Source organism: Oncorhynchus masou, chromosome 28, assembly GCF_036934945.1.
Source record: "Oncorhynchus masou masou isolate Uvic2021 chromosome 28, UVic_Omas_1.1, whole genome shotgun sequence".
NCBI lineage: Eukaryota > Metazoa > Chordata > Actinopteri > Salmoniformes > Salmonidae > Oncorhynchus > Oncorhynchus masou.
The window spans coordinates 14,101,006-14,116,796 of record NC_088239.1 but is presented as its reverse complement, the minus strand read 5'-3'; the positions used below and the strand labels follow the sequence as shown (position 1 = coordinate 14,116,796).

Genomic DNA, 15,791 nt, shown 5'->3' with positions numbered 1-15,791 from the left:
TCCAATGTGCTGAAATGTGTAGGCTACATCACATCCACCAAGTATCTGTCGTCTATGTAGGTACAGTATGTTTGCTTTGAAGAACAACAGGTTGGTGGGAACCCCAATTCATTAGAGAGGAGAATGAATATGGCAGGTCTGGAGAGAAGCATTTCCAGTTTCCTGTTTTGTTGAAAGGATATATCAACAACAAACACCAGTTTTATGAATATAATTTTCTCTCTTATTAGCGTTGGGCCAGTAACTAAAGGTCGCTGGTTCAAATACCTGAGCCGACAAGGTGGAAAATCTGTCGATGTGCCCTTAAGCAAGACACAACCCTAATTTGCTCCAGGGCGCCATACTACTCAACTAATATGGCTGACCCTGTAAAATAACATATTACGCTGCACCTATTCGGTGAATGTGACAATGAAACATCATTATTATTTTCATTATTATGAAATGACCACTTCTGCTGCCATGTGCCCCCTTTCCCAACCAATCCTTTCCCTTACACTCTCTTGCATCAGGATATGTAACGTCACACCTTTAAAAGCGCGAGAAGACTCCCGGTGGTGGGCAGAGCAAGTTGACCTCCGAGTACACACGGTGGACCACGGGGAAGGAGACACACACACATCCTTCACTGAGAGTTAACTGAACTTTACGCAGCCAGTCGGCGAGCAGGGCGCAGGAAAGGACTGCCGTTTCTACCCAGTGGAATTCGGAGTTGCTTCACCTGATGAAGGGATGTTGTTTTTCAGCTAACAGTGAACGAACATTCACTTTTTTATTGGTGTCCTTTTTCTCTCCAGCCCATGAGCAGAGTTGGATGTGAGTAAACACTACAATGTTTCACGCAGCTGCTCCTCTCGTGATGGGCTGACAGAGACAGAGAGACCGAACCAAATGGATTATCTTTCCTCCAAACTCCACCGGCCACCTGTAGAGTAACTAACGGGCCGGTATGATAGTGTCTAACGTTAGTCTGAGCTGCGGCGTGAGCTGCCCATGGGGAGTCAGTGACGGTAAAACGGTGGTCACGCACGGAGGAGGCTCAGGTTCTCTGAGTCCTACGGGACATCTCGTGGTGGCAGTGTGTCTGGGGTTCATAGGTACATTCGGTTTCCTCAACAACCTCCTGGTGTTAACGTTATTCTGCCGGTACCATACGCTGCGCTCGCCCATCAACGTCCTGCTGTTGAGTGTGTGTGTTTCGGACCTGCTGGTCTGCGTGCTCGGGACACCGTTCAGCTTCGCTGCTGCCACGCAGGGCAGGTGGCTGATCGGTAGGGCGGGATGCGTCTGGTATGGCTTCATCAACTCCTGTTTGGGTGAGTAGCCAAGTGTGGGTGTGTGTGTCATATTTATCGACTAAACTTAGCCTACCACAACCCCAAACCCTAACCTTAACCAATTGAAATCATTTCCTTTTGCCAACAAACGCAGCTCAGCTGAAAGTATTCACTACATGTGTTTGATATCAGTTTGCAAACAATGTAATTCAATGGAGTTAATAAAGCCGTCTTTTTTTCCTCTTTCTTGAGTAAGGCAGGTGTTTCAGCGTAGCTCAGTGCTTTCTGTGCTGGGAAATACGGGTGTGTAGGGGTTGGTAATGTTCTCTAGTTGCGTTGTGATTGGCTCACTGTTCTGCCACTCTTGTGGACACTAAGTCACTGCCAAATGTAAGGGTCGAGCTCGCAAATTCAAGCCTCATGGGTGCTGCCATAGAGTTACATTAGAAGTGCCCATCCAAGAAAGCTCAAGGTCATTGGCCACTGTTGAAAATAACGTCAAACCACGTTATATCTACAGTAGCTTTGATTGGACTGATCATGTCAACATCATACTTTAAAAATCTTACTTTGTAAGCTAGCAGTCATCATCATGTATCAAGTTGACAATCTACTGGCAAATCTTTTTTAATCCTTGTCATATGAAGAGAAATAATGAAGAGAAATTGTAGATAAAAGTATCTGTGCTCATCGGCCATTGGACATAAACATTAAAAAACAAGATGGAAATCTCAAATTCAACAATGAGTGGTTTGTAAGGAATCCGTGGCTAACTGCAAGCGTTGCAAAGCAATCACTAGCCTGCTATTCAGTGGAGTGGTCCCGAGTCTGGGTTTAAGGGTCTCTTTTCCCAGCTTAAAATGATAAACATTCAACATTGGCCATGCTGTCAATCCAACATGACTTCTGCCACGCTCAAAATAATTGGAAACTCAGGACTTGAAAATCTGACTTCAGTAAGTTCAAGACAACTGGGAACTCTGAATTCTTTTTGAAAGGTCATCCAATGCAGAATCGCAAGTTGGGAACTAGGCCTCTCTTTAGAGCTTGACCTGAAGATCACTGATGTCATCATGATTCGACCTTGTTTTTTTACGAGTTCCCAGTTGTTTTGAATACACCATAAATCCAGAGAATGCCAGACTTTTATAACAAAGTTTAATGACACAATTTGTCCACGAAAGACCGTCACACCACCTTCCTGTTCAAGTGAGCACACCACAACAAGGTGAGTCCAGAAATGTCTAGTATACTGCTGCAAAATAATGTAATATGCCGGGGAGATATGTACACTGTAGCTAAGAAATTAATACTAAGTGTATGTTATGTTGTGGGCCCCCGAGTGGCGCAGCAGTCTGAGGCATTGCATCTTAGTGCTTGAGGCGTCACTACAGACACCCTGGTTCGAATCCAGGCTGTTTCACAACCAGCTGTGATTGGCAGTCCCATAGGACGGCACACAATTGGCCTAGCGTTGTCAGGGTTTAGGCGGTGTAGGCCATCATTGTAAATAACAATGACTTGCCTGGTTAAATAAAAATAAATAGTAAGTTTTTAGTAGCCAATGTTCCTCACCCTAATAATTTGGTCCCTTTCCCCCTCTTAATTTTGCCTACTGTTCTGACTTGGTGGTGCACATGTAGCCTATAGCCTGTTTTAGAGAAATGTAATCATTGAATATTGTAAGAGCTTTCCTTGTCTGTTTATATTCCCCCTTTTTTATTCTACGGTTCTGACTTGGTGTACAGGGAGAATACTGTAAGAACGGCCCATGTTCTGAATTCTGTCGCTGCATATTTCAAAAGTGCTGAACAAGTAGTTATATTGATTACGTCGTAGCTCGTTCATTAATGTCTTAATCAAAATAATGGATGGCCTCTTATCCAGTTGTCATCCCCTTATGCCGTAGTTTGTACATCTCAAATTGATATTGATTGAAGCTGATAGCCAGGTGTAGCAGTGGTAAGGTGTTGGGACTGCTGTTGGGACTCTGCTGTTGGGACAGCTTTATGTAGGCCCTAACAGCTTGTGGGCAGTTAATGTATTGTTGTGTTGTGGCTTTTCTGGCATGCATCTACACATTTTTTGTTGTTGTTGCCCCACCAAGATTTACATGCTAAAATCGCCACTGCCAGGTCTAATGTTTTAATGTTCAGCAGAGCTGCATCACTGTTACGGTTTTCTTCCATCGAAGGAGAGTCGGACCAAAATGCAGCGTGGTATCTTTGATACATGTTTAATGACGAAGAAAAAACGAACAATACAAAAACAACAAACGGAACGCAAAAACCTATACAGCCTATCTGGTGACAACAAACACAGAGACAGGAACAATCACCCACGAAACACTCAAAGAATATGGCTGCATAAATATGGTTCCCAATCAGAGACAATGATAAACACCTGCCTCTGATTGAGAACCACTCCAGACAGCCATAAACTATGCTAGACACCCCCAAGACAAAACACACCACAATAAACCCATGTCACACCCTGGCCGGACCAAATAAATGCAGACAAACACAATATACTTCGACCAGGGCGTGACAGAACCCCCCCCCCCCTAAGGTGCGGACTCCCGGACGCACACCAAAACAATAGGGGAGGGTCCGGGTGGGCGTCTGTCCATGGTGGCGGCTCCGGCGCGGGATGTGGACCCCACTCTATCAATGTCTTAGTCCCTCCTCCTCGCGCCCTAGGATAGTCCACCCTCGCCGCCGACCATGGCCTAGTAGTCCTCACCCAGAGCCCCACTGGACTGAGGGGCAGCTCGGGACTGAGGGGCAGCTCGGGACTGAGGGGCAGCTCGGGACTGAGGGGCAGCTCGGGACTGAGGGGCAGCTCGGGACTGAGGGGTAGCTCGGGACTGAGGGGTAGCTCGGGACTGAGAGGAAGCCCATCACCTAGAGGAAGCTCAGCACTGAGAGGAAGCTCAGGCAGGTAGTTGGATCTGGCAGATCCTGGCTAGCTGGCGGTTCTGGGAGAGTCTGGCTGACTGGCAGATCTGGAAGAGTCTGGCTGACTGGCGGATCTGGAAGAGTCTGGCTGACTGGCGGATCTGGAAGAGTCTGGCTGACTGGCGGATCTGGAAGAGTCTGGCTGACTGGCGGATCTGGAAGAGTCTGGCTGACTGGCGGATCTGGAAGAGTCTAGCTGACTGGTGGTTCTGGAAGAGTCTGGCCGACTGGCAGATCTGGAAGAGTCTGGCCGACTGGCGGATCCTGGCAGACTGACGGCTCTGGTTGCTCCATGCTGACTGGCGGCTCTGGCTGCTCCATGCTGACTGGCGGCTCTGGCTGCTCCATACTGACTGATGGCTCTGGCTGCTCCATGCAAACTGGCAACTCTGGCAGCTTCTTGCAGACTGGCAGCTCTGGCGGCTTCTTGCAGACTGGCAGCTCTGGCAGCTCCTTGCAGACTGGCAGCTCCTTGCAGACTGGCAGCTCCTTGCAGACTGGCAGCTCCTTACAGACTGGCAGCTCCTTGCAGACTGACAGGTCTAGCTGCTCCATGCAGACCGACAGCTCTGGATGCTCCATGCAGACTGACAGCTCTTGCTGCTCCATGCAGACTGGCAGATCTGGCTGCTCCATGCAGACTGACAGCTCTGGCTGCTCCATGCAGGCTGGCAGCTCTGGCTGCACTGAACAGGCAGGAGACTCCAGCAGCGCTGTAGAGGAGGAAGGCTCTGGCTGCGCTGAACAGGCGGGAGACTCCGGCAGCGCAGGAGAGGAGGAAGGCTCCGGCAGCGCTGGAGAGGCGAGGCGCACTGTAGGCCTGATGCGTGGTGCTGGCACTGGTGGTACTGGGCCGAGGACACGCACAGGAAGCCTGGTGCGGGGAGCTGACACCGGAGGGCTGGTGTGTGAAGGTGGTACATGGTAGACCGGACCGTGCAGGCGCACTGGAGCTCTTGAGCACCAAGCCTGCCAACCTTACCTGGATGAATACTCCCGGTCGCTCTGCAAGTGCGGCGAGGTGGAATAGCCCGCACTGGGCTATGTAGGCGAACCGGGGACACCGTGCGCAAGGCTGGTGCCATGTAAGCCGGCCCAAGGAGACGCACTGGGGACCAGATGCGTAGAGCCGGCTTCATGGCATTTGGCTCGACGCTCAATCTAGCCCGGCCGATACGCGAGCTGGAATATACAGCACCAGGCTATGCACCCGCACTGGAGACACGTGCGCACCACAGCATAACACGGTGCCTGCCCGGTCTCTCTAGCCCCCCGGTACCCACAGGAAGTTGGCGTAGGTCTCCTACCTAGCGTCGTCATACTCCCTGTGAGCCCCCCCCAAGAAATTTTTGGGGCTGACTCCCGGGCTTCCATCCGCGTCGCCGTGCTGCCTCCTCATACCAGCACCTCTCAGCTTTCGTCGCCTCCAGTTCTTCTTTGGGGCGGCGATATTCTCCAGGCTGAGCCCAGGGTCCTTCTCCGTCCAATTCGTCCTCCCATGTCCATTCCTCTCTTTGTTGCTCCTGCTGCCGCTGTTGCTTCTCCTGCGGCTCCTGCCTGTTGACACGCCGCTTGGTCGTGTTGTGGTGGGTGATTCTGTTACGGTTTTCTTCCATCGAAGGAGAGTCGGACAAAAATGCAGCGTGGTATCTTTGATACATGTTTAATGACGAAGAAAATACGAACAATACAAAAACAACAAACGGAACGTGAAAACCTATACAGCCTATCTGGTGACAACAAACACAGAGACAGGAACAATCACCCACGCAACACTCAAAGAATATGGCTGCCTAAATATGGTTCCCAATCAGAGACAACGATAAACACCTGCCTCTGATTGAGAACCACTCCAGACAGCCATAAACTATGCTAGACACCCCCAAGACAAAACACACCACAATAAACCCATGTCACACCCTGGCCTGACCAAATAAATGCAGACAAACACAATATACTTCGACCAGGGCGTGACAATCACAACGTTTGTCGGGATCTTGAGTAAGATTTTCTCAATGAACTTCAATAGTAGCCTAAAGTGATTAAACATACAAATAATTAATGTTGGGGTTTAAATCTCCCTCTTATTCTCCAGACACTTGTGCGTGTGTTCCAGGTATCGTGTCTCTGATCTCCCTGGCAGTGCTGTCCTATGAGCGTTGCTGTACCATGCTGTGTCGGATGCAGGCGGATGGTACTGACTTCGGTACAGCGGTGGCCGGAGTGTGTTTCTCCTGGGTCTACGCCCTGGCCTGGACACTGCCCCCGCTGCTGGGCTGGAGCAGCTATGGCCCCGAGGGACCAGGTGCGTGCGAGTGTGTGTGTGCGTGTGCGTGCGTGTGTGAAGGTGCAATAAGAAGTCTTCCATTCAAAGAAAATCTGTTGGCATATGGAACTACAGTATTTATTACCTAGTAACAGTATTCATAGTAAACATATTCATAGTAACAGTAACAGTATTTATAGTTACAGTCTTCATAGTAACAGTATTTTTATTTATTTATTTCACCTTTATTTAACCAGGTAGGCAAGTTGAGAACAAGTTCTCATTTACAACTGCGACCTGGCCAAGATAAAGCAAAGCAGTTCGACACATACAATGACAGTTACACATGGAGTAAAACAAACATACAGTCAATAATACAGTATAAACAAGTCTATATACGATGTGAGCAAATGAGGTGAGATAAGGGAGGTAAAGGCAAAAAAGGCCATGGTGGCAAAGTAAATACAATATAGCAAGTAAAACACTGGAATGGTAGATTTGCAGTGGAATAATGTGCAAAGTAGAAATAAAAATAATAAGGTGCAAAGGAGCAAAATAAATTAATTAATTAAATACTGTAGGGAAAGAGGTAGTTGTTTGGGCTAAAATATAGGTGGGCTATGTACAGGTGCAGTAATCTGTGAGCTGCTCTGACAGTTGGTGCTTAAAGCTAGTGAGGGAGATAAGTGTTTCCAGTTTCAGAGATTTTTATAGTTTGTTCCAGTCATTGGCAGCAGAGAACTGGAAGGAGAGGCGGCCAAAGAAATAATTGGTTTTGGGGGTGACTAGAGAGATATACCTGCTGGAGTGCGTGCTACAGGTGGGAGATGCTATGGTGACCAGCGAGCTGAGATAAGGGGGGACTTTACCTAGCAGGGTCTTGTAGATGACATGGAGCCAGTGGCTTTGGCGACGAGTATGAAGCGAGGGCCAGCCAACGAGAGCGTACAGGTCGCAATGGTGGGTAGTATATGGGGCTTTGGTGACAAAACGGATTGCACTGTGATAGACTGCATCCAACTTGTAGAGTAGGGTATTGGAGGCTATTTTGTAAATGTATTCATAGTAGCAGTAACATTGTTCATAGTAAAATTATTTATAGTTAAAGTATTCATAGTAACAGTATTCATAGCAACAGTAACAGTATTCATAGCAAAAGTATTCATAGTAACAGTAACAGTATTCATAGCAACAGTATTCATAGTAACAGTAACAGTATTCATAGCAACAGTATTCATAGTAACAGTAACAGTATTCATAGCAACAGTAACAGTATTCATAGCAACAGTATTCATAGTAACAGTAATAGTATTCATAGTAACAGTATGCATAGTAACAGAAACAGTAGTCATAGTAACAGTATCCATAGTAACACAAACAGTATTCATAGTAACAAACATTATTCAAAGTAACAGAAACAGTATTCATAGTAACAGTACTCATAGTAACATTAACAGCATTCATAGTAACAGTATTTATAGTAACAGTATTCATAGTAACAGCAACCGTATTCACAGTAACAGTATTCATAGTAACAGTATTCATAGTAACAGAAACAGTATTCATAGTAACAGTACTCATAGTAACATTAACAGCATTCATAGTAACAGTATTTATAGTAACAGTATTCATAGTAACAGAAACAGTATTTATAGTAACAGTATTCATAGTAACAGTATTCATAGTAACAGCAACCGTATTCACAGTAACAGTATTCATAGTAACAGTATTCATAGTAACAGTATTCATAGTAACAGAAACAGTATTCATAGTAACAGTATTCATAGTAACAGAAACAGTATTCATAGTAACAGTACTCATAGTAACATTAACAGCATTCATAGTAACAGTATTTATAGTAACAGTATTCATAGTAACAGAAACAGTATTTATAGTAACAGTATTCATAGTAACAGTATTCATAGTAACAGTATTCATAGTAACAGTATTCATAGTAACAGTATTCATAGTAACAGAAACAGTATTCATAGTAACAGTACTCATAGTAACATTAACAGCATTCATAGTAACAGTATTTATAGTAACAGTATTCATAGTAACAGAAACAGTATTCATAGTAACAGTATTTATAGTAACAGTATTCATAGTAACAGAAACAGTATTCATAGTAACTGTACTCATAGTAACATTAACAGTATTCACAGTAACAGTATTTATAGTAACAGTATTCATAGTAACAGAAACAGTATTTATAGTAACAGTATTCATAGTAACAGTATTCATAGTAACAGTATTCATAGTAACAGAAACAGTATTTATAGTAACAGAAACAGTATTCATAGTAACAGTACTCATAGTAACATTAACAGCATTCATAGTAACAGTATTTATAGTAACAGTATTCATAGTAACAGAAACAGTATTTATAGTAACAGAAACAGTATTCATAGTAACAGAAACAGTATTCATAGTAACAGAAACAGTATTCATAGTAACAGTATTTATAGTAACAGTATTCATAGTAACAGAAACAGTATTCATAGTAACTGTACTCATAGTAACATTAACAGTATTCACAGTAACAGTATTTATAGTAACAGTATTCATAGTAACAGAAACAGTATTTATAGTAACAGTATTCATAGTAACAGTATTCATAGTAACAGTATTCCTTGTAACAGTATTCATAGTAACAGAAACAGTATTCATAGTAACAGAAACAGTATTCATAGTAACAGTACTCATAGTAACATTAACAGCATTCATAGTAACAGTATTTATAGTAACAGAAACAGTATTTATAGTAACAGAAACAGTATTCATAGTAACAGAAACAGTATTCATAGTAACAGAAACAGTATTCATAGTAACATTACTCATAGTAACATTAACAGCATTCATAGTAACAGTATTTATAGTAACAGTATTCATAGTAACAGTATTCATAGTAACAGTATTCATAGTAACAGTATTCATAGTAACAGTATTCATAGTAACAGTATTCATATTGACAGTGTGTATTGTTGTATGGTGTTCTAGGAACCACCTGTTCAGTGGACTGGAGGACCCAGACACCCAACAACATCTCCTACATCGTCTGTCTGTTCACCTTCTGTCTGTTACTGCCTTTCTCTGTCATAATGTACAGCTACGGCAAGCTGCTCAGCGCTATCAAACAGGTAACTAACCCCCGACCTCTGACCTATTCTAACCCTTCACTCAGTTTACAGTTTAGAGAGTTGAGTTTAGAGCTAAGTGCCTGGGGTTTGTGTAACTGTTGCACCACCACCTGCTGAACATATACTCTCCATGTACGTGTCAAATCCTCACCCCACTACTATTTTGACACACACTTCTCTCCTTCTCTTCTCACCAAAAATGTTATTTCCCCATGCTCATAAAACAAGTTTAGAGCTTAGAGAGTTAAGAGATGTGACATCTAGCCGTCTGAGTGTTTAGCTTGGATACCATCACCCACTGTGGACTTAATGATGATATTTCAGGTTCTGAATCACTACAGGCAGTACAGATGCTTCTCAGTCCAGGACGTGTATTATCTTCATCCCCACCACATGTAGTAATCACACAGACATCATCTTCTTTTACAGTAGGAATGGAACTTGTGGTTCTGATATGGAGGACCAAAGCTGCCATAATTAGAATTAAATGAATAAATAAATACATGCACACGTAATTAGATCAATAAATACATGGATGAATGATTGCACACAAAAATAGATCAATACACATTTTAAAAAATTATCCCACTTTCTTTAATTTTATTCATTTATATTATTTCTTTATTTATGTATTTTTCCTCCAGTATGATGCTAAAGGGGTGATCAAGCAAACGTATGTGGGTGGTATCTAACACACCACTGGTTGATCAATGCCATGGCGTGATGATCGATTACATTTGCCTGGGCTGCATTCAGTATGACAGAACATGTTCAAAGTTTAAAGTCCATGTTTCACCCAGCTGCACAGCAATTTTCAGGTCTCTCCAGATATATTCGATCGGGTTCAAGTCTGGGCTCTGGCTGGGCCACTCAAGGACATTCCTGCGTTGTCTTGGCGGTGTGCTTAGGGTCGTTGTCCTGTTGGAAGGTGAACCTTCGCCCAGTCTGAGGTCCTGAGCACTCTGGAGCAGCTTTTCATCAAGGATCTCTCAGTACTTTGCTCCATTCATCTTTCCATCGATCCTGGCTAGTCTCCCAGTCCCTGCCACTGAAAACATCCCCACAGCATGATCCCCACAGCACCATAGGGATGGTGCTTGGTTTCTGTACTGCACAGATGGTTGTCCTTCTGGAAGGTTTTCCCATCTCCACAGATGAACTCTAGAGCTCTGTCAGAGTGACCATCGGGTTCTTGGTCACCTTCCTGACCAAGGCCCTTCTCCCCCGATTGCTCAGTTTGACCCGGCGGCCAGCTCTAAGAAGAGTCTTGGTGGTTCTAAGCTTCTTCCGTTTAAGAATGATGGAGGCCATTGTGTTCTTGGGGACTTTCAATGCTGCAGACATTTTTTGGTACCCTTCCCCAGATCTGTGCCTTGACACAATCCTGTCTCGGATGCTCTGCAAACAATTCCTTCGACCTCTTGGCTTGGTTTTTGCTCTGACATGCACTGTCAACTGTGCGACCTTATATAGACAGGTGTGTGCCTTTCTAAATCATGTTCAATCAATTGAATTTACCACAAGTGGACTCCAATCAAGTTGTAGAAACATCTCAAGGATCTCTATACCCTTTGCTATAAGACTCAGAATAGAGCTCAGGTGCATCCTGTTTCCAGGTAAGACCCTTGGGTTCAGTACAACTGAAGGCCACAGTCCTCAGTCTGGCAGCTTGAAGATGTAGCACCATCCAGGCCCATGTCACAGCAAGCCTGATAGAGATATGACAATACATGCATTATGTACTAAATGCATTCATCACCAAAGCTGTGTTAGCATTTACTGCACATGTTGCTGAACAATTCAACCCTTTTGTTAGTGTCATTGATATATGGAAATTCACATAGAATATTTTGTTCTGTCTCTAGGGCATGGAACCCTGGTCCTGGAGTGCTGCAAGCACTTCATGTTGAGTAACTGGGTGGTAGCCTGCTAGTGATGGCTATTTAAAAGTCTGATGGCCTTTAGATATAAGCTGTTTTTCAGTCTCTTGGTCCCAGCTTTGATGCACCTGTACTGACCTTGCCTTCTGGATGGTAGCTGGGTGAAAAGGCCGTGGCTAGAGTGGTTGATGTCCTTGATGATCTTTTTAGCCTTCCGGTGACATCGGGTGCTGTAGGTGTCCTGGAGGGCAGGCAGTGTGCCCCCAGTGATGCGTTGGGCAGACCACACCATCCTCTGGAGAGCCCTGTGGTTACGGGCATTGGAGTTGCCGTACCAGGCAGTGATACAGCCCGACAGGATGCTCTCAATTGTGCATCTGTAAAAGTTTGTGAGGGTCTAAGGGGCAAAGCCGAATTTCTTCAGCCTCCTGAGGCGCTGTGGCAACTTCTTCACCACTGTGTGTCTGTGTGGGTGGACCATTTCAGATTGTCGGTGATGTGTACGCGCAGTAACTTGAAGCTTTTCACTTGCTCTCTCTGCTGTTTCCTGAAGTCCATGATCAGCTCCTTCATTTTGTTGACGTTGAGGGAGAGGTTATTTTCCTGGCACCACTCCACCGGGGCCCTCACCTCCTCCCTGTAGACTGTCTCATCATTGTTGGTAATCAGGCCTACAACTGTTGTGTTGTCTGCAAACTTGATGACTGAGTTGGAAGTATGCATGGCCACGCAGTCATGGGTGAAGAGGGAGTATAGGAGAGGGCTGAGCACACACCCTTGTGGGGCCCCTGTGTTGATGATCAGCGAAGTCGAGGTGTTGTTTCCTACCTTCACCACCTGGGGGCGGCCTGTCAGGAAGTCCCGGACTCAGATGCACAGGCCCAGGGCCCCAAGCTTAATGATGAGCTTGGAGGGTACTATGGTGTTGAAGGCTGAGCTATAGTCAATGAACAGCATTCTTACATAGGTATTCCTCTGTCCAGGTGAGATAGGGAGGTGTGCAGTGCGATTGCATTGTCTGTGGATCTATTGGAGCGGTATGCAAATTGAAGTGGGTCAAGAGTGTCAGGTAAGGTAGAGGTGATGTGATCGCGACCGGGAGGCTCATGGGGCGGTGCACAATTGGCCCATCGTCGTCCGGGTTAGGGAGGGTGTGGCCGGCAGGGATATCCTTGTCTCATCGCGCACTAGCGACTCCTGTGGCAGGCCGGGCGCAGTGCACGTTGACACGGTCGCCAGGTGTACGGGGTTTCCTCCGACACATTGGTGCGGCTGGCTTCCGGGTTGGATGGGTATTGTGTCAAGAAGCAGTGCGGCTTGGTTGGGTTGTGTTTCGGAGGACGCATGGCTCTCAACCTTCGCCTTTCCCGAGTCCATACGGGAGTTGCAGAGATGAGACAAGACTGTAACTACTACCAATTGGATACCACGGAAAACGGGGCGAAAAAAAATATCATAATAAATAGTGTATCTGTTTGGACTTATTGCGATCAATATGCAATATGCCAATTATTTGTAGTGTTCTGGCTCCCTGAGCATTTGCTTAATAAATAATTGGCCCATGGCTTAATCTAGTTGATGATCCCAAAACTCTAAACAATAACCATCTCTAAATGATACTGTCTTCTGTATGAATACTTGTGCAATCAATTTGAAACTGGCACTCTATATATACAACATACACATGGAGTATCTGAAATATATTTCAACTGCAGAATTGCAGCAGTGCTATATAATACAGCTACAGATGTAACAGAGTAACTAAAGATCATTCATTGTTGTCGATCATCAACCACAAAACGTACTTTCTTGGATGCACGTACAATCTTCCTTAAGAAGAGCCAGGCAGTGATACAGAAAGTTGAGGATTCCTGGGGATTGAGGTTGTTAGGGAGACTTCTGAGGCTCATTAATGTATAGACTTTAACTAGCTTGTGTTTCTATCTAAAATGAGAACGTGTTAAGCTAGTTAAAGTCTATGTGTGTGTGTGTGTCTTCCCTCCAGGTGAGCAATGTGAGCACGGCGGTAACCCGTCGTCGTGAGCAACGTGTGCTGGTGATGGTGGTAACCATGGTAACGTGTTACCTGTTGTGTTGGCTGCCGTACGGTGTAGCGGCCCTGCTGTCGACCTTTGGCCCTCGCAACCTTTTGACCCCTGAGGTCACCATAGTCCCCTCTCTGCTGGCCAAGACATCTACAGTCATCAACCCTGTTATATACATCTATATGAACAGACAGGTACACACACTCACACACACACACACACACACACACACACACACACACACACACCCTGAACTCCTGTGTGGCGTTGTCAGTCTTCAGTTCCTCCCAGCCGTATCCATGGTGACAGTTAGTTGAGAGGAGCTGAAGACTTAAAAGGCTGCGCGGACTGCCACAGAGAGCGTGTGTGTTGTCTGTAAAATAACCTGCAACCTGTGCCTGTGTTTTTGAAAGCATCCCTGCGACCAAAGACAACGTGCCCTATCGCACGCACCCATTCACAACAATGTAGAGATGCTGATTGTTCGTCAGCAGATACTACATCCCAACACAACCACCACATAACGTTGTCTCAGTGTTGAGGTGGGATTTGTCCTGGGTAAAACGTAGTAGACTACAGGTATACGTATGGAACTGGAAAGTATACTAAGTACACTATGTTTATTCAGGTGTTATACACCCTGCTTGTATGTTGAGCGTGTTAGTGTATGTACTGTGTATGTGTCTTTGCGTGGCCGTGTGTGTGGGTTGGGGGGGGGGCGAGAGCGAGAAAGGTGTGGGTGTGTACTTGGATGATACAATAAGGCTAGATTGGATTTGATTTGAAAATTCTCCCGTCCCTTGATACTTAACATTAGCATAATATAATCATTTGCACCGATCCAAACACACTCTGTGATGTGCTCTAACTCTTTGATTTGACCCTCAGATCAGTTCTCAATGCAGCAATCAATGTGTGATTACTTGTGTGCATTTCTGTGTTCATGCGATGTTGTTGTGCGTGTGTTTCTCTCTCCCCCTCTCTCCATCTCTCCATCTCCCTCTCTCTCTCACCCTCTCACTCCATGTCTCTCTCTCTCTCTCTCTCTCTCTCTCTCTCTCTCTCTCTCTCTCTCTCAGTATAGTGTTACACAATGACATCTCCAATGAAAACTAATATAGACAGAGAGGGTGGCAGTGATGATATGAGAAGGCATATGACAGGCCCTGACTTATGGGACCCAATCATATTACATTTGACTGATGGCCCTTTGAGATCTAGAATAATCTGACCAGACAACAACACACACAGGACACACAAAATAGGACTGGCCACCCCTCATAGCCTGATTCCTCTCTAGGTTTCTTCCTATGTTTTGGACTTTCTAGGAAGTTTTTCTAGCCAGCGTGCTTCTACACCTGCATTGCTTGCTGTTTGGGGTTTTTGGCTGGGTTTCTGTACAGCACTTTGAGATATCAGCTGATTTGATAAAGGCTGAATAATTGCAGATAAAGATGTGAAGACTGTTTAGTGGCTGAAACACAGCTGACTGCATTGATGCGGTGTGTGTGTGTGTGTGTGTGTGTGTGTGTGTGTGTGTGTGTGTGTGTGTGTGTGTGTGTGTGTGTGTGTGTGTGTGTGTGTGTGTGTGTGTGTGTGTGTGTGTGTGTGTGTGTGTGTGTGTAGTTCTACAGGTGTTTCAAGGCTTTGCTAAGATGTTCTACTCCTGACCGAAGCTCCAGTTTGAAGGCGTCGTCACCGGCGACCAAAACTCTCGGGACCGTTCGTAATGGAAACGGACACGGCGTGCCAGTTGTTTTGGCGTCAGTTGGCCCTCCCACTCCGACTGACTCTGCCAACAGTTCCTTAGTGGTAGCGGATAACCTGCCACCGTCACCTCCCAAAATCCCTCCCCCGGTCCAAACCACGCCCCCTCTCCAAATCACTCCCCCTGTCCAAACCACGCCCACTGCCACTCCCAAACCAAGACTGACCCTCGTAGCTCACTACAATGGATAGAGAGAGAAAGGCTTTGTGTTCCCAAGACATGATGTACGTTCGGAGTAAGAAGGAGAAATGTCATGGTAAGATGGAGGTCTCTCTGAGTCGTAGTCATTTGAAGCTGTGCAGTAGGTGGTTTTGCTCTTATCAATGTGAATGATCAGAAGTCTGACAGATCTGTTAGAGGTGAGGATAAAGTCCCCAGGAGTCACACACACACACACACACACACACACACACACACACACACACACACACACACACACACACACACACACACACACA

The 15,791-nt window shown here is 45.4% G+C and overlaps 1 protein-coding gene across 1 annotated transcript; it reads left to right on the top strand.

The window, feature by feature from the left end:
- Positions 1 to 949: 949 nt before the first annotated feature.
- LOC135516948 (pinopsin-like) lies at positions 950 to 15,524 on the top strand. Its single transcript, XM_064941007.1, has 5 exons — positions 950 to 1,316; positions 6,351 to 6,539; positions 9,501 to 9,640; positions 13,526 to 13,759; positions 15,192 to 15,524. Exons 1-5 carry the CDS (start codon positions 950 to 952, stop codon positions 15,522 to 15,524), a joined length of 1,263 nt encoding a protein of 420 aa, XP_064797079.1.
- Positions 15,525 to 15,791: the final 267 nt, after the last annotated feature.

What these genes read in the sequence shown, in the direction of transcription:
- LOC135516948 (XM_064941007.1), top strand. Translation starts at nt 950, where the DNA reads ATGATAGTGTCTAACGTTAGTCTGAGCTGCGGCGTGAGCTGCCCATGG. An exon ending in CTTCATCAACTCCTGTTTGG is followed by an intron (nt 1,317 to 6,350) that starts GTGAGTAGCCAA and finishes CGTGTGTTCCAG; the next exon opens with GTATCGTGTCTCTGATCTCC. An exon ending in TGCTCAGCGCTATCAAACAG is followed by an intron (nt 9,641 to 13,525) that starts GTAACTAACCCC and finishes TCTTCCCTCCAG; the next exon opens with GTGAGCAATGTGAGCACGGC.